Source organism: Dromiciops gliroides, chromosome 5 (genome assembly GCF_019393635.1).
Source record: "Dromiciops gliroides isolate mDroGli1 chromosome 5, mDroGli1.pri, whole genome shotgun sequence".
Taxonomy (NCBI): domain Eukaryota; kingdom Metazoa; phylum Chordata; class Mammalia; order Microbiotheria; family Microbiotheriidae; genus Dromiciops; species Dromiciops gliroides.
In genome coordinates, this window is record NC_057865.1 from 40,349,878 (window position 1) to 40,362,065 (window position 12,188).

Sequence of the window (12,188 nt, forward strand, 5' to 3'; positions counted from 1 at the left end):
AACAGCTTTAAATTTCTTTTTTCATTTTAGTATTAATCATATTGTTATAGATTGTATTGATTACTTGAATTGGAAAAACAAAAATTAAACATTTCCATTCTTTTAGGTACAAACGAGTCTTTTCCATTGGAACCCATGCAATCACTACATATAATCCCAATACCCTAGAAGTTACAAATCAGGTAAGTGTCAAGTTGTTTGTTTATAATTCAATTTGAATTTAGAATATTGAACAGTATTCAATAAAAAACGACCTTTAAAACATGAAAAAAAAAAAGATTATTGAACAGCACCTGAATTGTATATTTCTTGTGCTCTCTAGACATGAATAGATGGGACCAGTAGAAAAGTGGGTTGGAATGGTGTGCAGCTGGAGGGGCAGGAATAGCTTATGGAGGAACTGAAACAGTTGTGGGCTGGAGAACAAGTGTCCTGGCCTTGGAGACGGAAGGCCTGGATTGGAATCCAGCTGGCTGTGGGCAAGTCATTTAACCTTAGTGTGCTCTCTGTAAAACAATATTTATACCAACTATGGGGTTTTTATGAAGAGACACATACTCTGTGTAATGTGGTCAGACAGACGTATTTACTCTTCTTCACACAAGACATTTTATCTTCTGTCTCCACATCTTTCAACAACTTGTACTCCTGCCTGAAGTGTTCTCCTGTGCCTCTGAGAGCTCCTTGAGTTCAGCTCAGCTCGCACTAGGCTTCTCTGTTAGTCTTTTCCTATTTGTTTCAGATGCTAGTGCCCCGTCTTCTGGAATTACCTCATGTTGATTCTGGTTTGGGTTTGTACACGTGGATAGAATGTAAGCTGCCCGAGAGCAGGACGTGTTTAGCATTTTGTCTTTGTGTCCTCAGAGCCTGCCCTAGTGCCTCCCTGGCACATAGAAGGAACTCAGTGAGAGAAATTGATTTGAATATAAATGTGTTGTTGCAGCATGGGTGTGAAATGTAGCTGAAAAGGGAATCTGCTGTACCCTGCACCTAAAACACAATGGAAATACATAGACTTGAGTCTTGAGAACTGGAGATTGTTGATTTGATGTGGCGTTCACATTTAATGTGGATTTTTTTCTCCCTGGCCCTTATATAAAGGGCATGTATGTAGTCATCTCTTGTGTAATTTATATAGAATGTTTGTTGGGAATAATGGTAGCAATTCTCTAAGTACTGACTTAAATGAAAAGATTAAAATATAAAAATATTTGAAAAAATGATTGCAATTGGCCTTGTCCAATGACGAATGGACTTTTTAGTAATACATTTTGGGGGTCATAATTAAGTGATCAAGTTCAATTCAGCAAATACATGCAATTTTTTACTACAAAATTTGTGTGTTTTTGTGGGTTTTTTTTAATGCTATTTAATCTTTACAGAATTATGAGTTGACTGTAGCACGGGTAATAGAAATGTTTTTTGTCTCCTTCCCCCCTTTCATTCTTTGTTTACTATTGTATTAAATTTCCTAATGCTTTAAAACTGAGGGGCTGAGTGTTGATTTGGCTTATATATGTGGTAGCCTTTAACTTTTAGGCACATCCATGTATTTTAGTTAGTTGGGCATTTATGAAAAGCTTACTGTGTGTCAGGCCCCGTGCTAAGCACTGGGGATGAAAAGAAAGACAAAATCATGGTCCCTGCCTCTCAGGGAGCTCCCATTCTCATTGAGGAGACAACACACAGACCACTGCATGTGACTAAGAGACTGTGTCAGTGGAAGGTCCTTCAGAGGGAAGGAAGGTGCCAGAACCCAGATTTCCTGATTCCAGAGCAGGTGTTCTTGTTGTTGTACCCCCTGCTCGCGTCCCCCCTACATGCTGCAGCGCGGCTTTCTTCGAGGCTTCTTTCATGTCAGGGGCCTCCCCAAAACCTACACTCACAGAAAAGCTGTAAGTTGGGGGTAGGGCCTTTGGGGAGCCGCTCCTATGATTTCATAAGGGTCAGGTACTTCTGTCCCCATAGGGCAGTGCCAAGAGGCTTTGCCAAGGTCACACAGGCAGTATGTGCCAGAGCAGTATTTGAATCATGGCTTTCCCGACACCCGGAAGATCTCTCTCTTCCCTTGGCTGTGCTGCCTCCCTTAGAGAAAAGTAGGTGTTTTAAGTAATAATGCAGATTCATACTAACTTTGCTTCCTAGAGAATCATAAGATGATAGACAGGGCTCCAAAATCACCAAAAGCAGTAATACATAGCAGAGAAACTGCTCATTAAAATCAGCACATATTGGGGGAGTCTAGCCACAATGAACTATGGAGCTAGTAAATTTTATTTTATTATGACAGTGTTGAATGAATTGTTTTCTTTGCATTAGTGGCCTTATGGAGATATTTGTAGCATTAGTCCTGTTGGAAAAGGACAGGGAACAGAATTCAACCTCACTTTTCGAAAAGGAAGTGGGAAAAAGTCAGAGACTTTAAAGTTTTCTACAGAGCACAGGACAGAACTTCTAACAGAAGCACTGGTAAGAAAATGTATTTATCAGTATACCAACTATTTTAAGTTTTCCTTATTTCATTATATAAGTAATAATATAATCAAGGATAAAAATGATTCATACATGATTACATTAGTCTTTGGATTACGAATGTGCATGATCACATCGTGTGATTGCTATAACTCTGCGTTGAAGTTTTATGTACTTTGTGTAATATTTCAATTACATGGCCCTGAAAGCTTTCTTGGATAAAAGATGTTATTTTGGCTGTGTGTCCAGCTCTTGCTTAATTTGGGTGAGTGGGGGGGATGGATAAGAAATCTACTTGATAAATTTTGCCACATTTTCATAACTTTTTTTCTTTCAGAGATTTAGGACTGACTTTTCAGAAGGAAAAATCACAGGAAGGGCAAGTATTTTCTTTGTGTAAAATGAAAGAATTTAATTTCTTATCTTGGTGAAGTATAGCCCTGTGACACATCAGTGTAATCATAAAGAAAAATGTACATGTGGCTTTCATGGTGGAGCTGACAGTGGTTGTTATGGTGTTCTTTCTTTCCTACCTCCAGAAACCTATTGTGTGAAAATACAAAGTGATAGAAATTAATTAGGCAACTAATATATTGATACATAATGTGGTTAGTTCTTCAGAGAAGTTCAAATGGAAGTAGTTTGGCACCTTTTTTCTGCTTCTTAACAAAGATTCTCCAATTGAGAGGACACTGCTGAAATGCTAACAGATATGGCAATGCTGGAAGCCCTAGTTAAAAAGCTCCACATTATCAAATAACCAATAAGCCATGTGCCAGCAGTTTTGAGCCTGAGCACTACCCTTCAGAAGTATTTAAACTTTAACAACCTTAGAATCCAGCTAAGTTTCCCCAGTTGTCCCAGAAGACTTCCTAGTTCTTCAGGAACATTTGAACTTAGAAAAATCTGCCCCTTTGGCCTACTATCATAAAATAAGTTTTTTAAGCACCCATGGCATCTTATAAAAGACAGGTTGCTGTAGTGGTGACCTGCTGTTGCCCTGTTATATTAGAATTGCCACCTTGATTTTTTTGGTTGAGTCCATCTTTGCTTTCCCAGAGCTCCACTAGTTATTGATAGCCAATTAGTTGTCCTGTTGCCTGAAGAAACTTTTTGGTGAATTTTGATGACCATCAGATTACTTTTTTCCACCTTTGCTGTATTTCCTAATGAGAACACTTGAAATAGAACTATAACAGTCTAAAGTGTATGTTTTGGGCATTGTTTTATATAAGTAAACAATTTCTGCCTGTATATTAGCTATTATAAAGACTGTTATTGATAAAGCTTGATAGTAGTTCTATCATTTAACTACTAGATACTGAATTCTGTGTTTTACCATATTAATGAATACTTTGAAATGTTTGAGCTTACTAAAGTATGGAAGGACTTTGTATGTGAATGGAAGTTATATTTTTTAATATCATAAACATTCTTGAAGGAAATTCTTTATATTTATTGGGAATGATGTTCTAATTGAAACAGTCTTTTATTGAAATTATGGGCTAATGTTTTTTTCTTTGTGTTACTTTAAAATATATGCTAATGTTCTGAATTAGTTCTTTGAATTGTATGGTATAGTGTACTTGAAGTGTTAGATGGAGTTTTTCATTTGAAGGCTTCTAGAAATATTAAAAAGTTTTAAGAGTATTCTTGATTACACTTTTTGTTATAGTATTCTAGGACCATTCTTTTTTTTTTTTTTTTTACATTGCAAACCATATGTTTATTGCATAGAAAAGAACAAATTGTTTTCAAGTAAAATTAGCATCATCAAAATCTGAAGAACAACTTTAGTAATAAATAGGAATTGGAGCTATAACTTCATTTTGTGACAAACTTAAGAACCTAAATCTTAAATCATCTTCCTTTCCTTTGTAGAGGTATAATTGTTTTAAGCATCATTGGAGTGATACAAGAAAACCTGTCATTTTAGAAGTAACTCCTGGAGGTTTTGACCAAATTAATCCTGCGACCAATAGAGTCCTTTGTTCTTATGACTACAGAAATATTGAAGGTTTTGCCGACCTTGCTGATTACCCAGGGGGGTTTTGTATACTTTATGGAGGATTTAGTAGATTGGTAAGTACTTGGAAGGAGAATTTCATAAATGGTTAGTTGGGGTGGGGGGGAGTGTCTTTATATTCAGATACTGTCACAACAGTTAGTGTTGATTTCATATTAACTTCAGATCTTTCTTTAACTCTATAATTTACAGTTTTTGATAGCATAGGGACTGAATAGTATAAGAAAATTCTGAATGAGGGAGCTCCTTCTACCAGTGCAGGTCACCACCTGCTCTGCAGGCTCTGAAAATCGAAGTGTCTCACTCAGACATATACAGCCATTGTATGGCAGGAGCAGGTCTTGAACTCAAGTCTTTCTTACTCCAAGATGGGCTGCATCCACTACACTAAACTGCATCTATTTTTATTGATTTGATAGTTAGGAAATAGATAAAATGAATTGAACTTTTTTCAGAAAGAAGCCAAGGTTTTTTCCCACTTTAGCTTCCTTTGAGTCTTGTAGATTTTGAGGTCTGTCTAATGTTTTAGACCTCATAAATCTGAAGATCATTGGTAGTTGTATTCAGTTTTCAACCCTGGAGTTCCTGAGCCTTTTACAAATTATAGTAGACTACTTAAAGGCTGCTTTGACTTGACCTGTTTGCAAATAGATGAGTGCTGAACTTGTTACACATTTGTGGTTTCAGTATACAGTTATCCCTTCCACATTGAGGGGGTTGGGGCATGGCACCCCCAGATCTGGAAAACCCACATAAAATTTTTTGGCCCTCCCTTTTTGCCAAAGAGGGTTAATTTTTTTTTTCTTTTATGGGGTGTTTACAGTACCTTACTGTAAAATTTGGGTTAATACTATACATATATTTTATGCATTTCTGAGTTTCTGATCTTTTTCTTCATTGTCTGCTGGCCTTCATGTGTTGTCTGTGGCTTCCACAAAACTCTCAAAATATTTTTATTTAATTTCTTATGCCAAACGGAAATATATAGAAACAGTGATGGGAAAAGTTGCGATTTGGAAGGGATAACTATATGGCAATGAATTGTGGGCCTTTAGAGTCAGAACAGATCTTAGATGTTTTTTAAAGTAAAACCCATTCATTTTATAGAGAAAAATAAGGCTTTCAAAGTTGTGGCTTGTTCAGGCTGATAAAGCTAGTTCGTAGCAGAAATGAAACCTAGTGTGCAGTTTACACATCAGGGTTGAGAGATGCCTAGAGAATACGTGTTTCTTACTCTTGGCTTTTTCTTCTCCCCCCCCCACCCCCTTTTTCTTTCTTTCTTTCTTTTTTTTGGGGGGGGGGCGAGGCAGTTGGGGTTAAGTGACTTGCCTAGGATCATACAGCTGGTTAGTGTTAAGTGTCTGAGGTCGGATTTGAACTCAGGTCCTTCCTGATTCCAGGGCTGGTGCTCTATGCACTGTGCCACCATCTGCCCCTTGGCTTTTTCTAAACTCTTGGTCATTAAGGAATTTAGCCCTGCTAAAGAAATTACATTCCTGTCCTACTAAATAGTTTCCCCACCACTACTACTTAATGATTTTTACTAAATATCTAAGAAAAATGACTCACATGAAAGCTATGGGGAAAAGTGAGCTTTGGTCAGGAGAATAGACAAAGCAGATGCTATATAGACTTAAAAATGTAAAACACACTAAAGCTCTTTGGATGCTGTATGTGAGTTTGTTTTTCATTATGTTCAGAAAATCCTTTGTTTTAAAAAAAACAAGCAGGAATGCTTGTACATTGCAATAACTTATCATAAGACATTATTCCTACTTTTATTAAAAGTGCTTCTTTTCTGAACTGCTTTTCCTTTGCTGGTTAAATGCATATAAATGCTTTTGTAAAAAACAAACTGAAAATCTGACTTTCAACATTTAAAAAATTGTAGCATCTGTTTGCATCTGAACAAAGGGAAGAAATCATCAAGAGTGCAATAGATCATGCTGGCAACTATATAGGCATTTCCCTGCGGACCAGGAAAGACCCTTTAGGATTTGAACAGTATTTAAACCTTCGCTTTGGAAAATATAGTGGTGATGAATCCATAACATCATTAGCAGAGTTTGTTGTTCAGAAGATATCTCCTAGACATTCGGTAAGATCTGCGATGAATAGAAAAATTCTTTATTTTGATCTGTTGTTCTCATTTAACTGATTCTTATATGTTTTATTTGAAGGAACCTGTAAAGAGAGTATTAGCTCTTACAGAAACTTGTTTGGTTGAACGTGATCCAGCAACCTATAATATTGCAACACTGAAACCTTTAGGGGAGGTCAGTAGCAACACTACCAATTTATGTAAGCTCTCTTGGCAAAATATAGAATCGTTATTTCCCTTTTTTTTCTTTGTGGATTTATATATTAGAAATTCATATTTGGGACTCATTTTTAATATTTTATCTTAGAAAATTAAGCATTTCAGAAATATTTTTTTATGCAGAACTTTTAAATGAACAGATATGAAAAGTTTTCATTGACTCAAACATTTGTCATTTTGAGATGCACAGAAATCTTTAATGGAGACTGAAAGTCCTTGGAAATTATATTGGCTTTTGCATTTGCAGGCTAGTTAAGTTTTTTGAAAATTCCTCTCAACATTAAATTTTTAAAATCTTTTGTTTTTGTTTTTTGTTTTTTATCAAATTAGGTATTTGCACTGGTTTGTGACTTTGAAAATCCACAGCTTTTTACCATTGAATTTATAAAGGGGCAAATACGGAAATATTCTTCAACTGAGAGGTATTTGTAAAATTGTTTCAAGACTAGAAAGTACTTCTAATGTTAATTCACTGGCATAATTGCAGGTGATCATCCTTAATACAGTTTGTGTGATAAATGAAAATTTTCTAAGATAACTTGTTGAATGGCAGCCAGGGTGCATAGTGGATAGAATGCTGGAGTTGGGGTCAGGAAGGCCTGAATTTAAATCCTGCTTCAGGCACTTGCTGGCTATGTGACTCTGGGTTTAGTTTCTTCATTTGTATTATACTGATAGCACCTACCTCCCAGGGCTGTTTCGAGGATCAAATAAAGTGACATAGAAACCACTTTGCAAACACGAAAATGCCGTGTGAATACGGTTGTTGTTATGGCATGAGCCTATTAAGTCCTGATTGAATTTTCCATTATTCAGAGTCACATTTGTGACCCAGCAGTCGCATCTCCATAAAAACCCAAATGCTATTATAATAGATGAGAGCTGTGGGTATCCATAGCTTAATAATGTTGGGAACCTTTCTTTCAAATACACTCTGAAAGTTATGGACATAAATTAAGTAAATGAGATAGTGAAGCAGGTCCCTATTTGCTTTGGAAGAAATTTCTCCTTTAAATTTTCCTCATTTTCAACTGACTTAATCTTTACACAATAATGTTTCTTTTTTTCCTCTTTATAAATATAACTTTAGTCTTACCTCTGTTATATTTGTTGCAGATGTGTTATGTTGACCTGTGCACATTGCTTGCTCTGTTAAAAATATATGTATAGAGGGGCAGCTAAGTGGCGCAGTGGATAGAGCACTGGCCCTGGAGTCAGGAGTACCTGAGTTCAAATCTGGCCTCAGACACTTAACAACTACTAGCTGTGTGACCCTGGGCAAGTCACTTAACCCCAATTGCCTCACTTTAAAAAAAAATTATATATATATATAGGGGGCAGCTAGGTGGCTCTGTGGATAAAGTACCGGCCCTGGATTCAGGAGGACCAGAGTTCAAATCTGGTCACAGACACTTGATACTTACCAGCTGTGTGACCCTGGGCAAGTCACTTAACCCTCATTGCCCTGCCCCCCCCCAAAAAAAAAATATATATATATAGTATCCTACCAGACTACAGATTATTCTTTGAAAGTGTTCATGATAATGCATCAATATAAGCTTCTTGTTCAGTATTAAAATATCTTTTATCATTTTTACTATTTTTGGTAGTTTAGGAGTTTACTATAAGAAGTATTATCTAGTCACTCCCACTTTTCTTTGCTCTGTTTTAGGTTTGCTATCACTTCTGTCTATCTAACTGGCTGCATCTGCACACACTGTGATAGAATTCTCTTTAACCAAATCTTCTGAATTCACCAATAAGTTGGTGTGATTGGCACTCTTGGCATTGTTTAAATGGGCTGCAGCTAAGGAGTTAGAACAGTTCTGAGTTTTTAAAAACCACTGTATGTCTGTGCAGTCTTATTGATTTCCCTTAATTCTTTAGTCCAGATGATATTAATCTGAGATTCCCACTCTCAGAACTAGCCATTTAAAGATAAGGCAATCTTATAAAAACAAATGTTGAAAACTATCTCTACATGTAACTAGAAAATAATAAAATACCTTTATGATAAAAAAAATAAAGATAAGGCCAATCTGCCTGGAACCATTATGCTATAATTTACATTCCCTTTAAATTAAAGGAAAGTAAGAAATAGGAGTAGCAGTATACTCTGGATGGAGTTCAAAACCAAAAAGCCTGTAAGAATTTCTGAGTTCACATTTCCATTAATCTAAAGCCATTTTTAAACTAAAAAACATGATGTTCCCACAATCCTTAACATTTCTTTCACATTCAGCACAAGTGGAGCTTACAGTCTATTTACTAAAGAGTCAGAAAATATACACAAATAAGCATAGCCCATAACAAATGAACAAGAAGGATGCTAAGGGAGGTCTGATGGGAGAAGAGTCACTACCACCTGGGCAATCCAAAAAGATTTTCTGGAGAAGGTGACTTTGTTTCTTTAAAAGATGGGTGGGAGTGCCAAGAGGTTGGAAGAGAGGCATTCCCAGCACTGGAAAGTGTGAGCTAAAAAGAAAGGAGATGCTGAAGGCTGAGAGTGTGTATGGGAGAAAGTGAATGGGAGACTAGAAAGGTAGGTGATGCTCAGCTTCTGGAGGGCCTTCGTGGTAAATCCAAGCTTTTGCATTTTATTCAGAAGGCACAAGCCACATATTGACGGCTCATGAGTCAAGGAGAAATAGAACCAGATCTGTGCATAGAGATAAACCTGGTAGTAATATGAAGGAGGGAACGCAGGAAGATAATAGTTCAGACTGGTGATAATGAAAGTCTGTACTAGAGCAGTAGTAATGGTAAGAGAGAACGGGTGCAAGAAATAATGCAAAGTCTATAAAATTTTTCCTTTTCCCTCACCTCTCATGTCTCAGGATAACAGTAAGGTTCTGGACATGGGAGATAGGGGTAATGATGTTGTAGTCAAGTAGTAAGGAATAGATTTGAGGGGAATGACAAACCCAGTCTTAGACATATTGAGTCTGTGCCAACAGAAGAGAGTTGGCAGAAGCCATGCAGCCAAGGTGTTTGGACTTATTAAAGACTTCTCATCTCATCCAAACTGGTCCCTCACCGTGGCAAACCAATTCTTTTAGTTTTCCCTAGTTGATTCTCTAATGTCCTCACCACAGTAACTTCTGAACCTCTTCTCTCAACAGAACCACCCTCTTCTTCCACCTTCCTAGCTAAAGACTTTGCCTCATACTTTACTGAAGAAATCTTGGCCATTTGCCAAGAAACTGTACTTTTTCTAATCTCACAATCCCTTGACATACTCCACCATCTCTTTTTTCAGCCAGTCTTGAAAGGAAGCTTTCTTGCCAAAGCCAACAACTTTATGTGTACCACTAGATATTTAAAGCTTCTCACAATCTGATCTCATTTTGCCATTCCATCTTCTTACACGTTATTATTCCCTCTCTGCAGTTCATTTGAGCAGGCCTTGTTTCTTATGCTGTGATACATTTCATAATCTCCATACCTTTGCACTAGTTGGCTCGCATGCTTGGAATGTGCCTCCATACTTTGCCTCTCGTAATGCCTGATTTCCTTCAGATTTGATTCAAGAGCCATCTTCTGCATGAGCTCTCTCCTGCCTTCCCAGCTGCTTGGTGACTTTCTCCCTTCCCCCAACGTGTTTGTTTTTCATTTAGTTTCTGTTTTGACACTGTTCAGCACATAGTAGGTTCTTAAATGCTGACTTGTTTGACAGCCAAGTGAAGTCGTCTTTTTTCCAGTTGGAGTTGTGATGGTAGAGCTCAGAAGAAAGGGTTAGAAAGAGAATTTGCAAAGAAGTGATAGTTGAAACCATGAGAACTACTTAACCCCGATTGCCTCACAAAAATTAAAGAAAAAGAAACCAATGAGAACCAATTAAATTGCCAAAGGAGATTGTGTAGGAAGGCTGAGATGAAGAATAGAACTTTTCCCATTTTAAAGAGTCAGGATGAGTATAAGGATCTAAGAAGGAAGTAGAGAGAGGATTCATTATAGAAAGGTAGGAGTGTGATAGAGTCCTGTCTGAGGATGTCCTGGAAGTCACAGAAGATGAGTGTTATTAAGAGTGAAATTACTTTTTTGGGGGTATGGTATTTTGAACCCCTCTCCCCCCACCTCCTTCTTTTTTCTGCTCAGAGATTCCTTGTTAGCTAGTTTGTTGGATGGAGTAAGAGCCTCTGGTAATCGAGATGTTTGTGTAAAAATGACATCTACACATAAAGGTCAGCGATGGGGATTGCTCAGCATGCCTGTGGATGAGGAAGTAGAAAGCCTTCACCTCAGGTTCTTAGCTACGCCTCCAAGTAAGTGCTGTTTCAAATCTTATTGCATTCTACTATATATACATGTATATGTGTATGCATATTTTTTTCTAAATGTGTTACTAAACAGAACGGGAACCTACTTAACCCTTTTTTCCTTCTCTTTTCCCCATCTTTTTGCAGATGGCAACTTTGCCGATGCTGTATTCAGGTTCAATGCTAATATTTCCTACAGTGGAGTTCTACATGCAGTAACACAAGATGTAAGAGTAAATACCATGAGTTCTTGAGAGATAACTGTGGGTGTTGGGGGGAAACACTTAAACGTGTGTTTTCTCTACTAGGGTCTCTTCTCAGAAAACAAAGAGAAGCTGATCAACAATGCCATCACGGCATTACTGTCACAGGAAGGTGATGTGGCTGCATCCAATGCTGAGCTTGAGAGCCAGTTCCAAGCTGTGAGGAGGCTCGTGGCTTCCAAAGCTGGCTTCCTGGCCTTTACCCAGCTTCCCAAGTGAGTAGCCTCTTCTGCATCTGTTTTGTTTTGTTTTCTTTTGTTTTGTTTTTAGGCAATGGGGGTTAAGTGACTTGCCCACGGTCACACAGCTAGTAAGTGTCAAGTGTCTGAGGCCGGATTTGAACTCAGGTACTCCTGAATCCAGGGTCGGTGCTTTAACCACTGCACCATCTAGCTGCCCCCTGCATCTGTTTTTATATGGACTTAAAATAATATGCAATGATCAGGGTCTCACTCTTTAAAAACTTCCAAAAAGTATTCCTAAAGGCTAGTTTATACACTTTTTATTAATGAGGAAATAAAGTTGAACTGAAATGAAGCAGCTTCCTTCTCTTGTGGCAAAATGGTTTCTAGTTATTACAAGTAAATATTTAAAAGCGAAGAATGTTTCTGACTCAAGATGTCCTGTATTTAACACATTACCGACATATGGTCAGTGACTATTAGGAGAAATGTGAGGTTTGTAGTCTTAAAATGATACCGTGGAATATGGATGCAGATGGAACCATACTATTTCTCTTGTTTTTGGTGTGTGAGATTTAAAATTGGATATTAGATCATAAATCTCCCCTACTTAACCCTTCCCTTAATTTATCTCCCAGACTAGTAAATGGAAGAAGCTTCTGGTTT

At 37.4% G+C, this 12,188-nt stretch overlaps 1 protein-coding gene across 5 annotated transcripts in view; it reads left to right on the forward strand.

Moving 5' to 3' along the window:
* Window positions 1-12,188, forward strand: part of DNAJC13 (DnaJ heat shock protein family (Hsp40) member C13) — a 136,153-nt gene that overhangs the window by 23,621 nt on the left and 100,344 nt on the right. For 4 of the 5 annotated variants that reach the window (XM_043965752.1, XM_043965748.1, XM_043965751.1 and 1 more), the window contains 10 exons: window positions 107-182; window positions 2,320-2,469; window positions 2,810-2,851; window positions 4,354-4,554; window positions 6,390-6,596; window positions 6,679-6,774; window positions 7,149-7,240; window positions 10,917-11,083; window positions 11,225-11,304; window positions 11,386-11,555. In XM_043965752.1, coding sequence (XP_043821687.1) covers window positions 107-182; window positions 2,320-2,469; window positions 2,810-2,851; window positions 4,354-4,554; window positions 6,390-6,596; window positions 6,679-6,774; window positions 7,149-7,240; window positions 10,917-11,083; window positions 11,225-11,304; window positions 11,386-11,555 — 1,281 coding nt within the window. Of the gene's footprint in view, window positions 1-106; window positions 183-2,319; window positions 2,470-2,809; window positions 2,852-4,353; window positions 4,555-6,389; window positions 6,597-6,678; window positions 6,775-7,148; window positions 7,241-10,916; window positions 11,084-11,224; window positions 11,305-11,385; window positions 11,556-12,188 lie in introns of those variants that run through there. The other variant, XM_043965753.1, reaches the window with a different exon arrangement.